The sequence below is a fragment of the Strigops habroptila genome, chromosome 6, assembly GCF_004027225.2.
Source record: "Strigops habroptila isolate Jane chromosome 6, bStrHab1.2.pri, whole genome shotgun sequence".
In the NCBI taxonomy this organism is placed as follows: Eukaryota; Metazoa; Chordata; class Aves; order Psittaciformes; family Psittacidae; genus Strigops; species Strigops habroptila.
Genome location: NC_044282.2, coordinates 62213584 through 62228564, shown reverse-complemented (window position 1 = coordinate 62228564; position 14981 = coordinate 62213584). Strand labels below are relative to the sequence as shown.

Below are 14981 nucleotides of genomic sequence, written 5' to 3'. Positions count from 1 at the left end.
ACCGATGCTGCCTGGCTTGATGCCCTGCCTGCATGAGGAGCTCTTGTGAAGTGGGGGGAGGATGCTCTGGGGACACTTTCCCTTGTCTCTGCAATGGTGGCAGCTCAGATCAGCTCCGAGCCCTGCCGGCAGCGGGCAATGGCTTGGAGGTGACCACAGCAGGACTGTCAGCTCCCAGGCCTGCGCTGTGGTGGCATCGCGGTGACAGTGCTGCTCTCTGCTGTCTTTCCAGGAATGAGACGTGGGGCAGGTGACTCGGCAGAGCACCCCGAACTGCACACCCACCCTGGTCCGCATCCAGCCCCATCCATGGCTCCTCCAGCACTTGCTGATGGTGGGGACACATGGGGCGCCCTGTCAGAGGTCCCCTGTGGCGGCTTTCTCTGCTGAGCCTCCTCGCCCACCAGCATCACAGCTCATCGCTCCCCTTGGTCCCTCCGGGGGGGGCTTTGCTGGGCCCATGGGGGACGCCAGCAGAGGGAGCATGGGGAGACTGCCCCATCGCATCACCCCCCTCATCGTGTGGTGCTTCATCACCTTCCAGGCAGGTAAGGGCAGCTCTGGGGGACCTGAATTGCCTTTCCTTGAGCCTTGGCTTCCCATGGGTGTCACCTATGGGGACTGTAGGGAGTAAATGTCGGGAGAGGAAGTGGGCTGTGGTGCATGCACTGGAAAACCAGTTCTCTCCCACTTTACCCCCATGCAGTATCAGCATCCCCAGTCTCCATGCTGGTGTGGTGTCCTCTGCCACTGTCTAGGACAGGGTTCGTGTCTTTGCAGAGCAGCTTGACGCCACCCAGACACTTGGGTGGGGGTGGTCTGCTCTGGGACCCCAGGTCCATCCTGTGCAAGATAGAAATGTTGGAGGGATGGAAAAAAGATGGATTTTGCTTCCACCTGCCATTAATGCAAGACCTTCCATGAGGTGGGCATCTTGCTTGTCCATTCACTTGGGACCAGCCCTCCCCAACACCTCTAAGACCCTCAATTCCTGGACAAAGTACAACCAGAGTCCTTGCTGCGCTTGTCTGCCCAGTGGTAAGTGCTTGCACAGGGCACAGGCATGCTATGGGACTGTAAACCCATCCTTCTTCAGGGCAAAGCCACCCATACAAGGTCTTTTCGGTTGCATTTCGCTGTGAAGAGCCTTCCCTCCCTTTACCCCTCCCTCCCTTGGCTTCCCTCGACTTGCTGGTGGAAATTTATGGGGCTCTGCAGCGAGCAAGGACAGCCGAGCGATGCAGCGCGAGCTGACGGCACCAAAGACCAACGCCAATGATTCCTAAGCAGAGCAAGGAGCGTTGTGCTCCTCCCCAGCCCTGCCTCCAGCTCAGCCTGAGGGATGGTCTCTGCACAGCCTGCAGTGGTCCCAAGGGCTGGGTCAGCCTCCACCTTGAAAAGCTGAACCATTAGCACCAGTAAAAGCAGCTGGAGGGGATTGGGAGAAGGATCTCATCCACCCCAGTGGGATCTCTTGACCAGCATTGCAAGGTTGATCTTGTACCGTTCTCCAAGAGGAGCACATGGCACCTTCGAGGGGACTAACTCCTCTATCCCCATCCCAGGGTGAGGTTCAGCACCCCTGATGCTACAGCAGAGAGGTGGCTTGCCCAGAGCGAGCACCCCATGTCAGTGTGGTGCAGGGGTGTGGAAGGGGGGGTCAGTGAGGTCCTTCCCTTCCGCATCCCCATCCCTATCCCCATCCCGTCTCCCTGCAGCCTCCTGCCTGCAGGAGCAGCCCAGCAGCCGCGCTGAGGACCGTCTCTTCAAGCATCTCTTCACTGGCTACAACCGCTGGTCGCGGCCAGTGCCCAACACCTCTGATGTGGTCATTGTGAAGTTCGGGCTCTCCATTGCGCAGCTCATCGATGTGGTGCGTAACCCACTAGCGGGATCCCAGTCCTGTGAGGTGTCTGACTTTCCATCCCTCCTCTCCATCCCAAACCCTCCCTTCCCCTGCCAGCAGGAGGGCATCAAGGAAAACTGCAGGTCTCCGTCCTTGTCCACCATCTACCTGCTGTTGGGGCACCTCTGGGCTTGTCCGTCCTTCCATCCATCCATCCATCCATCCCTCCATCCCTCACTCATTCATCTGATGCACAGTCATCTATCCACCCATCTGTCTATCTACCTGTCCATCTATTCACCCATCTACCTGTCCATCTATTCATCCCTCAACCTATCCGTCTATCCACCTCTCCACCTATCCATCTATCCACCTCTCCATGTGCATTTGTTCCCCCGTCAGAGCAGCTCAGAGCTGTACACTGCAAAATGCAATTTCTTGCTGCCATCTAGTGAGCAGATATCCCGGGGAAACACAGTGTCTCCTTGGGTTTGTGCTGGTACCAGTTGCTCCCAGGAGCTGAACCGCGGAGGCAGAGGGCACAAAGTGAAAGCAGTAATCTGGTGGCTGATGCACTGATAAGACAAACCCTTGGGCTGTCTCTGCCTGTCTCCTCTCATCTCTCCCTCTTTCCCACCGCAGGATGAGAAGAACCAAATGATGACCACAAATGTCTGGCTGAAACAGGTAGGAGCCTGTTCCCTCTCTGGGGCGAGAGCAGGGTCATGTCAAGGGGGGCACAGAATTTGGGGCAGCTTGGTCCCACCAGACCCAGGGCTGCCTGATGCCCTCCCCTCCGTGTTTCCCTCCAGGAGTGGAGTGACTACAAGCTGCGCTGGGACCCAGCAGAATTTGACAATGTCACCTCCATCCGGGTGCCCTCTGAGATGATCTGGATCCCCGACATCGTGCTCTACAACAAGTGAGTGATGCTGCCAAGATGGGACATCCCTAGGGTCCTTCCCTTCCCTTCCCTTCCCTTCCCTTCCCTTCCCTTCCCTTCCCTTCCCTTCCCTTCCCTTCCCTTCCCTTCCCTTCCCTTCCCTTCCCTTCCCCTCCCTTCCCTCCCTTCCCCTCCTTTCCCTTCCCTCCCCTTCCCTGCAGCTCACCCTATCCCACCCCACCCCATCCCATCCCATCCTAGCAGCTCCCCAGTACTACCAGCTTCCATGGGCCTCTTGCATCATCCAACCCCACTACTATGGATGCAAATCAGCCTGCATCCAGCTCCCCATGTCCGGTGCTCATACTGCCACCCATCTCCGTGCTGGGATGATGCCCAGGAGGGTGAACCCAGCACTGCGCAGGGATGCAGGATGGGGCCAGAACCTCAAACCAAGGCTCATTCCAACCCTGAGAGCTGAGGGAGCTCCTGACCCTATTTCTCCTGGGGGAAACGCTTCATCCTTCTCTGACCTTCACATCTCTCCATGCCTGCAGTGCCGATGGGGAGTTTGCTGTGACCCACATGACGAAGGCCCACCTCTTCTCCAATGGGAAGGTGAAGTGGGTGCCACCTGCCATCTACAAGAGCTCGTGCAGCATCGACGTCACCTTCTTCCCCTTTGACCAGCAGAACTGCAAGATGAAGTTTGGCTCATGGACCTACGACAAGGCCAAGATTGATCTGGAGAACATGGACCACCACGTGGACCTCAAGGATTACTGGGAGAGTGGCGAGTGGGCCATCATAAATGCCATTGGCACCTATAACTCCAAGAAGTATGACTGCTGCACTGAGATCTACCCTGACATCACCTTCTGCTTCGTCATCCGTCGTCTCCCGCTCTTCTACACCATCAACCTCATCATACCCTGCCTGCTTATCTCCTGCCTGACTGTGCTAGTCTTCTACCTGCCCTCCGACTGTGGGGAGAAGATCACCCTCTGCATCTCCGTCCTGCTGTCCCTCACCGTGTTCCTGCTGCTCATCACGGAAATCATCCCGTCCACCTCGCTGGTCATCCCCCTCATCGGAGAGTACCTCCTCTTCACCATGATCTTCGTCACGCTCTCCATCATCATCACCGTGTTCGTCCTCAACGTGCACCACCGCTCCCCCAGCACCCACACAATGCCGCGCTGGGTGCGTAGCTTCTTTCTGAACTTCATCCCTCGCTGGCTCTTCATAAAGCGCCCTCCAGTGCTGCCTCCCCCCGAGGGGCCCGTGGGGCAGTATGACCTCCCCGGCACGAGGCTCAGCACCTCCCGGTGCTGGCTGGAGACCGACGTGGATGACAAGTGGGAGGAAGAGGAAGAGGAGGAGGAGGAAGAAGAGGGGGAGGAAGAGGAGAAGACGTACCCCAGTCACATACCCCAGGTGGGATCCCAAAGCCAGGGCAACAAGTGCTGCTATAGCTGCGGGCAACAAACCAGGAAGACATCAGAGGGCTTGCCCCCGCGGGAGCCCCCCAAGAGGGAGGAGGAGCAGGAGGGCTCGGACCAGGGGCTGCTGCTGTCCCCCAGCATCCTGAAGGCCCTGGAAGGGGTGCAGTACATCGCAGACCACCTGCGAGCAGAGGATGCTGACTTCTCGGTGAGTGGGTGCCCCGAGGGCTGGAGGGAGAGGGGGGTCCCCCACCCTGGGTGCTGCCTCCTGCCATGTGTACCTCCATGGAGGGGGGCAGTGCCGGGATCCCCACTCGGTTCCCTGGCTACTGAGGACCCAAAGCCATGGAGAAGATCAACAACCACTTCCTGGGAGATGCCCAGTTGAAGGCTCCTCCAGCTTCCATCCCTGCTGGCTGTGGGGATGTTGGAGGTCCCTCTTCTGCCCGTGGTATCCTGCCCTTGGGGAGCAGAGATGGCCCAGCATTCCTGCTGGGACACGGCTCGGAGGCTGTTGCCCTGCTTGTTCCCAAGTGGTTTCAGAAAGCCCTGGCTGGGATTAGCTCTGCCCCAAGCAGAGAGGTCCATCCCCCAGCCCAGATGCTCCAGGGGTTTCCCAAGACAAGGGGTATCTCCTCACCCTGAGGCACACAGCAGATGTGGAGGAACCTGCATCGTGTGGGTGCTAGGGGGGCAGTGGTGTACGTTGAGGGTGTGCATCCTAACCCCACGGGGTCCTGCATCCTCTGCCTGTGCTCACATCCACTCTCTGCTCGACAGGTGAAGGAGGACTGGAAGTACGTGGCCATGGTGATCGACCGCATCTTCCTCTGGATGTTCATCATCGTCTGCATGCTGGGCACCGTGGGGCTCTTCCTCCCACCCTACCTGGCAGGGATGATCTAGGGGCCAGGCCGGGCTGCAGTGGGGACAGCGGAGAGTGGTGCCCACATCCAGCCTGGCCCTCGCCTCAACCTGCGAGGGCACAATAGCAACCACGGAGGACTCTAAAAAAGGAAATGTAGGGTGAAGCAAAAAGCTGTGCCAAGGGGATGGTGGGGGGGATGGCTGCCTGCCATCCTGCCCAGGGCAGTTGCAGCCATCCTGGCATTGAGGAAGATGTGGTGCAGCTTCCCCATTACTTGAGTGCAAGCTGGAGAGGAATCTGCTTCAAGCTGCGCCGAATCCTACCCAAAACCCAAGAGCTGTGTCTGGTTGTGACTCCAGTGCGCTGGGCAAGAGAAAGGACCTTACAGCTGCTTTAGGATGCATCCTGACTGCAGGGTGTTTAGGATGACAGGCTGGTGGGGCCATCCATGATGCGGGGCAGGTGATAATGCTTCAGATGGCTCACACAGAAGGGATATGGTCCCAGGATGGAGGGCCCTGCTCAGACACGTGGCTTGGGGGTCTCCGCTCTGCAAAGCCCAGCCCAGGCACAGAGGTCACTTCCAGATTATCCCACACCAGAGCTCGGTCAGATCCCAAACCACCTGGCTCTGATGACTGCTGCAATCCAGCTTTTAACTTCTAGCTTCCATATACCCTGAAAGACCCATGCTTACTGAGCATCTACTCTCTTCTTATACCCCCCAAGAGACGCCAGCTTTTCCTGCAACGTTTTCTCCTCCAGGAGACCGACCCGTCACTGTGCTGGATGCAGTCTGAGGGGTTTGAAAACACTGCGCTTTCAGGAGTGAAATGGGCTGCAATAAACGGTGCCATGGAGGGACATCCACATCCTGAGGGTGTTGCAGCCACTCGTGCAGCCTCCAGTGCTGGCAGGCTCAGGCGTGCACAGCCGGGAATGGGATGTGTGAGGGAGCACGTGCCCGGGTGTGGATGGATGCGTGTGGGTATATGTGTGTGTGTTTAACACAGTACATGGGCTGTAGTGCCCTGCAGAGCTGGGAGTCCAGGGAGGGGATTCTCCTGCTGTGCTCCGCTCTGGTGAGACCCCCCCCCACAGTCCTGTGTCCAGCCCTGGGGCAATAACACAAGAAGGACGTGGAGCTGTTGGAGTGAGTCCAGAGGAGGCCATGAAGATGCTCTGAGGGCTGGAGCACCTCTGCTATGGAGACAGGCTGAGAGAGCTGGGCCTGTTCAGCCTGGAGAAGAGAAGGCTCCTTAAGGGGAGAACTTACAGCAGCTTCCAGTGCCTGAAGGGGCTGACAAGAAACCTGGAGAGGGGCTTCTGACAAGAGCCTGTAGGGACAGGACAAGGGGGAATGGCTTTAAACTGGCAGAGGGGAGGTTTAGATGAGATCTTAGGAAGAAGTTGTTCCCTGTGAGGGTGGTGAGGGCAACACAGGTTGCCCAGAGAAGCTGTGGCTGCCCCATCCCTGGCAGTGCTCAAGGCCAGGTTGGACACGGCTTGGAGCAACCTGGTCTAGTGGAAGGTGTCTCTGCCCATGGCAGGGGGCTTGGAACTGGATGAGCTTTAAGGTCCCTTCCAACCCAAACCACTCTCTGATCGTATGGTAAGATGGTGGTTCAGTTCCCTTCTCTGGGAGCTGCGGGAGTCCACAATCCTCATACAAATTGTGGGCTCAACAGGAGGGAAATGGGGCTCCAGAGAGGACGTGGATGCAGCAGACCCAGGTTCACCCCAGCAGCTCTCCCAGGGATGCTGCCACCAGGGCAGCGCTTCCCCACACTGGCAAGACAGCTCAGAGCTCTGAGCAGCACAACCCTTACTTTTTCTAAGGAGGTGCTGGTGACCAGGGGACTTGTCACCACCGTATGGGTGCGACAGGCAAGCACGGGCACAGCAGGACTTTGTGCATGGTTTATATCAGCCGGAACGAACAACGTTGTGGGAAGATGCTGGGGAAAAGCCCGAACTGTGCGGTTTCCAACTCAAAGCACAAACCGAACAGAGACGTGGTTTGCCGTCATTGCTTACACAGAGCAGCTTGGAGAAAACTCAGCTGGAAGAGGCACTGCTCTCCTGGTTTGTGCCACCGAAGGCTGTGGTCCATGGGGTCCCATCCCTCCCTGTGCTCTGCAGGTTTGGGGGTGGGCGTGCTCTGGCTACGGGCGCTGGAACCGGCTCCACCACGGCACATGGACCCGCTTCCCATCATTAAATAGACTCTTCTATACAATGTACAAGGAAATGCAAACAGTCCCTCCAGCCACCTCTCCGGTGGCTCCTGGGACCCCCGCGCAGCTCCCCACTCCCAGCGGTGAGGAGCGGGGTCCAGGTCCCCATCACGACATGCCGCCTGCGGCCGGCCATCCTTGGAGAGGCTGATGGACGGACACGCGGACCTGCTGGCAGCTGGGGAGCAGAGCTGCCGAGCCAAAGGGATCTTCAGCCACCCTTAGGGATGGCCTGGTCCCCCCCAGCCCCTTCCATTCACTAGATGCCTCCCTTCTTCAGAAGATCGACGAGACGATGCTAAAGACACGAGCGGCTGCAGGAGGAGGGGGGACAGGAAGGGCAGGACGGCGAGGCAATGGGAGACACACAAAAGCCAGCTCCTTTGCAACGCTCTCCTCCCATCTCCACCGACCGTAGCACGGTGGTCCCTCTTCTCCTTCCCCACCCCTTCGCTTCCCTCCCTCTGCCCCTGCTCTCACTCCAAGCATAGCTTCACCAGGTTGGCCTGGACCTTGGCTTGGTCCACAGCATCCAGGAGGTTCTTGGCATCCACAGCCAGGGTGTGGGAGGCCGTCAGCATCTGCCGCTTGCACTCCTCGCTCAGTGAGGTGACGGCGTTCTGCTGCGCCAGGCGCATCTTGTTGATGAGGTCGGCCAAGTCCTTGTTGAGCAGCTTCTGGGTCCCCTCGATCTGACCATGCCACACAGGGGTTACAGAAGGGGTGCCACCAGCACATGACCCCACGCCAGACCCCTTTCCCTCCTCACCAGACTTACCTCAGTGCGGGAGGCAGCAGGCAGAACAGGCAGGATCTCATCGACACTGCCGATCAGCTTCCGCAGGGACAGGCCCACATTCTGCCAAGGACCCCAAGGAAGAGCAGAACATATTGATAACTCTCAATATTGACCCAAGGACCCAATGGAGGAGCAGGGCATGTTGGAAACTCTCCCATCATTAACCCAAGGACCCAATGGAAGAGCATGACATGTTGGAAACCCTTCTATCATTGACCCAAGGATCCAAAGGAGGAGTTGGGAATACTGGAAATGCTCCCTCCTATATATGCAAGACCTTCCTGAGATGGATGCTTGGTGGGAACCATTCAGCAGACTCATTCCCAGCTCCCTCCCCTCTTCCCCATAGAAGCCCTGGTGGTGTCCTCTCCCGGTCCTCCCTACCTTCACCACGAGGATGTACCCCTCTGGGGGCAGGAGGCCGATCTCGTTCTTCAGCTGCAGCACAGCCCGCACCAGGTCCATGACGTTGCTGTACACCATGTCATCTGTGCGGTCCAGGTTGGCAGTGGGGGTCGGGTGGATGGACTGCTGCGGAGCAGGGACACAGTGGGATCACAGGGACCGAGGGGGCAAGGAGGGAAACACCAACACCTATGGGGAGCCCTGGCCAGACCCATCCACCTCCCACCCACCACCCTGATGGGGCCTTGGGGAGTCAGAAAAGTCCCATCCTGCAGACGCAGGGGGATGATGGAGGTGGAGGAGACAGAATAAGTCTGTAGAGACGGAGGAGGAGGACCGGGACCGTGGTGGCCCGATCCAGAGAGGTCTCACCTGTGCCCCAAGTCTTGGAGGCTTCTGCGGGGGGCCTGTGAACTCCGCTACGCCATCAGTAAGAGAAAGGAAGGAGAGTCACTCCAGCTGCTCCCACCGACATGTGGGCATGATGCAAGACCCCTGGGACCTGTGCCACATCCCACACCACCCTGCAGCAGCATGTCCTGAACACCCTGACCCACCCCAGCAGTGTCACCCCGCTGCAGGGTCAGACCACCTGGACCCTCATGCCTGGGACAGGCAGACCCTCCTCCTCTCCCAGAGCAGGCAAAGCTGCTCCCCATGATCCAGGATTTCTTCCATGGAGGATCCCAAAGCCAGGAGGGATTCAGCCCCGAGGCTCACTGCAGGGCTCCCCACTTGCAGCCCCAAAGCGGGTGCTCCTGGGTGGGCAGCCCCGGACCCCATGCATCCGTGGGCACTCACTGTAATCCATTTCCTTCTCTGGGAGCAGCTGTGGGGGGAAGAAACAGCAAATAAGAGGCACAAAGTCCTGGCTGGAGGCATCACCATCCCATCCCAGAGCTTCTGGTGAGGAGCTCCGCACCACCAGCACCTCACCCCATTAACATGTTCAGATTCATTTTCCCAGTGCAAAGGGAACATATATAAATAATGACCTTTCCATGCCAAAGCAAATGAGTATCTCCAGACACCCCTAAAAGAAGGAGCCCCTGCACCCAAATGCACCCCAACCTGGCTTCTCCAGGGATGGCACTACTCACCAGAGGAGTGTTGTTGTTCATAAACACTGTTGGGTCCTGCAAAGGGGGAGAAGCTTTGTGAGAGGTATGGAAAAAAGGTAAAAGAGAGGAAAAAAGGGATTTTCCTGATTTCTGTGTGATTTATGAAACACATCACAAGAATGCATCTCTGCAGGGTCTGGGAATGCAGGAGGGGAAGAGGGTTTATGCCTATCGCTGGTCCCATCTCCACCCCACCCCATCACCCTCATCTGCTCCCCGCCTACTCCTGGGACACCAGAAACTCAAACTACTGCTCAAAACCCCTCAAAGCTTAACTCAAGGAGCTGTTTGCTCAGGGCAGAGGGGAGCTGGGCTTTGCTTTATCAACTGCGCAAGTCAATTGAATAAAGATTTTCAACCTCCTTCCAGGCCTGTTTCACCACAAGCTGATGCATTAGTCACATGTTAGCTATCTTCAGTCCCAATTTCAAAAGCATTATGAAATCTCATTAAGACATGATTGAAAGCATTTTAAAAGTTGCCCAAGTCTCAAAATATCCATTTTGAAATGGAGCAGCTCTGTGACGCTTTTACCAGGGGCGCAAGAGGTTTGGCTGCTGGAGGAGCTGCTCCTCCAAGGAAAACTGTGTTTTCCAGCCATGAAGAGCAACCTCATTGCCTGCAGTGGCTCTTCAACCACCTTCATGAGGGCGCAAGACCTGGGAGCCCCCAGCTCGAGGCCACTCACCAGGGACTTCTCCTCCTGCCGCAGCCACTGGTAGTCCTCCACCATCTGCTTCTGCTGCTTGTCCAGGACCTGGCGCATCTTGAGCCTCTCCATCTCCCAGAGCTTCTGCGCCTCCTCCCTGCTGCTGGGACGGAGGAAGTCTTCCTCCTGGTGTGCAGAGACAGTGGTGATGGGGGCCTCAAAGAGCCAGAGCCCCCCCACCCCCCAATTTTGGCACAGGAGCCAGAGCCCTGCTCTGTGCCATGCAAGCCATGCGCCAGACCCCAACAGCCAGGAACACACAAACCGAATTTGGGGAGGACTTGCGTTTCCAGCAGGGAGAGGAAACCCCATCCCAACCACTCTGGGAGCAGCTCATCATGCCCATGGCATAGAGGCACTCAGCAATGTGGCTGTCTCAGCATGCCAGGCAGATCATCACAGGATGCACCCCAACACCCGGCTTATTCAGGGCTAGAGCAACCAAGTTCAGGCTGCAAACCACCAGTGGCACTTCAGGTGACAACACCAAGCGTCAGGAGCTGACCCAAAGCCCCAGGGAGCGGCAGCCACCTGTGCCCTGCTCGGTTTTGGGGACACCGTGCCAGCTGCTCATCCACCAACATGCTTTCGTCAGGATGTGCATGCAAACATGCATGACATGGAGTTGGAGACACCCTGGATCCCTTCACAGGCTTGATCCCTCCAGCCCACACAGCACCCATGGGGTGACAGGATTTGTCCTTCCTACAGCCAGGTCAGAAGCAACATAGAGCTTGAAGCACTGGAGGTAGCAGCACGAAGCAGCGTGTGGTGCAGCAAGCATCCCTCCTGCAAGATCCCCGGCGTGCCTGGGATGAGGCCACCCAGGGCCAGGATATCCTCTGGATGCTGCTGGATGGGGGGATCCCTCTCTTACCCTCATGCTGTGGCGCTTGAAGACGTTGTGGCGGTTGAGCGGTGGGGTGTGCAGGGAGTTGGCTGGAGACTGGTACTCGATGGGGCTGGTGAGCGTAGGGGAGCTGGCACACAGACCCTCAGGCACCTGCGGGCGGGCAGCGGCAAGTGCAGGCACAAAACAAGGCCACGGAGGGTTAGGTTAGTGCGGACAGGCAGACAGAGCAGACAACGTGGGAGAGAGCAGCTTTGGCACCAGGAGCAGCCTCTGCTCTCATGCCCATCTGTGCAGCAGGGACCAGGACTTTCCTCTCCGCTCAGCTCTTCTGTGCACTGAGCATGGGTTTGAGACCTCCTGCACTGCTGCTGGACCCTTGCCCAGCCTCAAAGAGCACCCGAAATAGTTCATAGAATCTCAGAGTGGTTTGGATTGGAAGGGACCTTAAAGCTCATCCAGTTCCAACCCCCAGCTGCAGGCAGGGACACCTTCCACTAGAGCAGGTTGCTCCAAGCCCCGTCCAACCTGGCCTTGAACACTGCCAGGGATGGGGCAGCCACAGCTTCTCTGGGCACCCTGTGCCAGGGCCTCACCACCCTCACAGGGAACAACTTCTTCCTAAGATCTCATCTCAATCTCCCCTCTGTCAGGTTAAAGTCATTCCCCCTTGTCCTGTCCCTACAGGCCCTTGTCAAAAGCCCCTCTCCAGCTTTCTTGTCAGCCCCTTTAGGCACTGGAAGCTGCTCTAAGGTCTCCCCTTAAGGAGCCTTCTCTTCTCCAGGCTGAACCAGCCCAGCTCTCTCAGCCTGTCTCCATAGCAGAGGTGCTCCAGCCCTTGGAGCATCTTCATTGTCCTTCTCTGGACTCGCTCTTGAGGGCTTCACCCTGATGCCCCAGGGACCAGCACTGGTCCTTGCAGAGGCCAAACTCAGCCCAGATAACACTGGAGAAGCAGCAAACCTCCTCTCCTCTCAGCCCTATGTGCAAACTGGCCGATGCCAAGCCTGCAAACCCCCCTTCTCTGGGGCAAGAGCCTCTCTGCCAGCTCCAAGAGACGGACAAAACAAGGGTCAGGCAGGGCAGAGCTGAGCCCCGAGCAGTGCAGTGTCCTGCTGGCAAGGTGGTGGGAGGCACTTGGTGATGGTGTGAAGCACCTTGGATCCCCCAAAGCCATGACCCCTGAGGGCTTGAGCTCCAGGCAGGGTTTTCTGGCATTGACCCCCTTGTCAAGCCCCTGAAGGATGCTTTGGCCATGACACCTTACCTGGAACTGCAACTTGGGAGCCAGGAGATTGCTCTGGGGTGGTGGCTTGTACCTGGGTCTGCTGGGCTGTGGGGAGTGGAGGAGGGAGAAAGGCATGGTGGGTGCGAGCCCAAGGAGGTCCCACTTCTGCAGCACCCACCAGCAGGTCGAGGTGGGGAGATGAACCTGCCTGCATGGGCTCTGCCCTCTCCTCACCTTCGGAGGTGGCTCCTGGAAGGACGGTGGCTCCATGATTTTGGGAGGCCGGTGGCGGTTGTTCCTCTCCTGCTCCTTGGCCAGCTCCTTCTCCATCAGGTAAATGTCACTGCACAGGAAAAGATGGAGTGAGACAGACCCCAGAGGGTGCTTTGCCACATCTCCCATACCCCAGAAAGCAGGGGTGCTTGAGATGGATGGGCCATGGAAAACATGAGGGAGCAAGGAGGGATGGGAAGAGTGAAAGGAAAGGACTGGGAGGGTGCAGCTCGGTCCTGGCCAGCCACACCAGCATCACCGGCTGGCCCCTATGGCATGTGGGGTCAGGACTTCCCCACAATACCCCTGCCCGGGAAGCAAAGTGTTTCCACTTCAGTCCAGGCACCACGACCATCCTCTGAGGTAGGTGGGATCAAATGTTCCCAAATAGTCTTTTCAGTTCAGGCTTGGCCAGAAAACTCCAGACTCAAAATCTTGCCCAGCTTCATTTACACCTTCACCCACTTGCCCACTCCCCCATCTAACCACGGCCCATCATCACCATCAGTCCCCTCCCTCCCTGCTCACCTCAAGCTGCAAACCAAGTCCTTGAACTTGGGCCTTTCACTGGGGTCGTAGTCCCAGCAGCGCGTCATGAGTGTGTAGAGGACGGGTGGGCAGAGGTCGGGCTTGGGCAGGCGGTCGCCCCTCTCCAGCACCCCGATCACATCCTTGTTCTCCAGCCAGAAGAAGGGCTGCTTGCCGTAGCTGAGGATCTCCCACATGCACACGGCTGTAGGAACAACATGAGCAACCTCAAATGATGCTGAAGCTACCAGCCAGGGCACCAGCCCCTTGCTTGTGCTTTTGGGGACCTGGTGACAGTGCCATGCTTTGTTGTGTGACTCCAGGTCATGTGGCTCCTTGGCCATCCTGTTAGGGATGGACAGACAGACAGACACCAGAAGCTGTGGGATGGGCAGATAGGCAGCAGGATGGATATTTTCAGGGAGTAGAGTTTAACTCAGCCCCACAACATTCTGAATTCACTGGAGGAGGAGGAAGCACCTAATGATGGTTGAGTTGGAGGAAGCTCTGCCCCAGGAGCCCTTTCTGCAAGGGCAAGGCTGGGATAATCCCCCACATCCAGAGCAGAGCTTGTCCCTGTGCAGTGAGACAATGCCACAGGAGGTGGACGAAGCCCAGGACCCCGCTCCATCCCTGTCCCACCCCACTCCATCCCTGTCCCAACCACACACCGAACATCCAGACGTCGCTGGCTGTTGTGAAGCGTCGGAAGTTGATGGACTCGGGGGACATCCACTTGATGGGGAGGCGGGTGACAGATGCTGGAGGGAGAGAAAAGAGGGTGGCCATGCTCAGAGCAGGAGGGCAGGGTAGGGAAGCCAGGTCTCACCATGGTCTCTGCCTCAGCCCCTTCCCACCACCCTGTCCTGCTGTGGCAGGGAGCCCCACTGATTACTCTGCCATCTGGAGAAATCCCTGCTCTATCCTCACAGGGTTGGAACAAGCCCCAGCTCCATCACACAGCTCTTACCTTTATAGTACTCCTCGTCCTCAATGTACCTGGAAAGCCCGAAGTCTCCCAGCTTCACACATTCTGGGGAGGCCACGAGGATGTTCCTCACAGCAATATCCCTGCAAGGAGAGAGACCCTTGGCTGGGGAGAAGGGACGGAGAAGGGACGGAGAAGAAGAGCTCACACCTGGACAACCAGCTCACCTGGCTGCAAAAAGGGTCTGCAGCAAAGGATGCTGCCAGCCTCAGCCTCTGCCTGCTCCTGCTTCCCACCTGCCTGTCCCCCCACAGCCCCTGCCTTCCTCTGCCTATCCCAGTATCCTGCCCAGCTCCTTTTCCCTCCTGCCCTACCTGTGCATGCAGTTGATGGCCTCCAGGTAGGCCAGAGCTTTGCTGATCTGCAGCGCGTAGAGGATGAGCACGGGCACGGCGAGGCAGTGCTTGTTCTGCTCCAGGTATTGCCCCAGCTGCAATGGGACAAGCACGGAGCTCAGGGACTGAGCAGGGGCAGGAAGGGTGGCAGGGGGACAGGATGGATTCCAGTGGCAGAGCAGAGCCCTGCGCACCTCTCCATAGGGATACAGCTCCATGATGATCCAGGTGGGCTCTTCTTCCGCGATGCCAATGAGCTTCACGATATGGGGATGGTCCAACTTCTTCATCAGCACTGTGGAGAAATGATGTCAGACACCCTGAAATGGGGGGACTTCCCCCTTCAAGGAGCCCTAGACTCTGTCCTGGGTTGGAGGGGCAGGTCTCTGCCATGAAGCTGGAGACAGAGCAGGAGGAATTCCCAGCAACAGCCTAGTACATCCCCAAAGGGGTTGGGGCTCTTGGT

At 57.8% G+C, this 14981-nt stretch overlaps 2 protein-coding genes across 7 annotated transcripts in view; one reads left to right on the top strand and one right to left on the bottom strand.

Annotated features, from left to right (window-relative positions):
- Positions 1 to 481: 481 nt before the first annotated feature.
- CHRNA2 (cholinergic receptor nicotinic alpha 2 subunit) lies at positions 482 to 5082 on the top strand. Its single transcript, XM_030489836.1, has 6 exons — positions 482 to 548; positions 1719 to 1873; positions 2489 to 2533; positions 2659 to 2768; positions 3287 to 4382; positions 4955 to 5082. The coding sequence occupies exons 1-6, from the start codon at positions 485 to 487 to the stop codon at positions 5078 to 5080; spliced, it is 1596 nt and encodes a 531-aa protein (XP_030345696.1). The 5' UTR covers positions 482 to 484; the 3' UTR covers positions 5081 to 5082.
- Positions 5083 to 6948: 1866 nt separating this feature from the next.
- Positions 6949 to 14981, bottom strand: part of PTK2B (protein tyrosine kinase 2 beta) — a 28542-nt gene continuing 20509 nt past the window's right edge. For 3 of the 6 annotated variants that reach the window (XM_030490527.1, XM_030490532.1, XM_030490531.1), the window contains exons 17-31: positions 14710 to 14810; positions 14495 to 14610; positions 14163 to 14263; positions 13864 to 13953; positions 13193 to 13397; positions 12626 to 12734; positions 12431 to 12496; positions 11191 to 11316; positions 10293 to 10439; positions 9584 to 9619; positions 9285 to 9312; positions 8856 to 8911; positions 8463 to 8609; positions 8058 to 8138; positions 6949 to 7971 (exon numbers count right to left, since the gene is read on the bottom strand). In XM_030490527.1, the coding sequence (XP_030346387.1) occupies positions 7756 to 7971; positions 8058 to 8138; positions 8463 to 8609; positions 8856 to 8911; positions 9285 to 9312; positions 9584 to 9619; positions 10293 to 10439; positions 11191 to 11316; positions 12431 to 12496; positions 12626 to 12734; positions 13193 to 13397; positions 13864 to 13953; positions 14163 to 14263; positions 14495 to 14610; positions 14710 to 14810 (1625 nt within the window). In that variant the 3' untranslated portion in view covers positions 6949 to 7755. The remainder of the gene's footprint in view (positions 7972 to 8057; positions 8139 to 8462; positions 8610 to 8855; positions 8912 to 9284; positions 9313 to 9583; positions 9620 to 10292; positions 10440 to 11190; positions 11317 to 12430; positions 12497 to 12625; positions 12735 to 13192; positions 13398 to 13863; positions 13954 to 14162; positions 14264 to 14494; positions 14611 to 14709; positions 14811 to 14981) is intronic. The other 3 variants (XM_030490528.1, XM_030490529.1, XM_030490530.1) reach the window with 3 other exon arrangements.

What these genes read in the sequence shown, in the direction of transcription:
- CHRNA2 (XM_030489836.1), top strand. Translation starts at nt 485, where the DNA reads ATGGGGAGACTGCCCCATCGCATCACCCCCCTCATCGTGTGGTGCTTC. An exon ending in GACATCGTGCTCTACAACAA is followed by an intron (nt 2,769 to 3,286) that starts GTGAGTGATGCT and finishes CCATGCCTGCAG; the next exon opens with TGCCGATGGGGAGTTTGCTG. An exon ending in CAGAGGATGCTGACTTCTCG is followed by an intron (nt 4,383 to 4,954) that starts GTGAGTGGGTGC and finishes TCTGCTCGACAG; the next exon opens with GTGAAGGAGGACTGGAAGTA.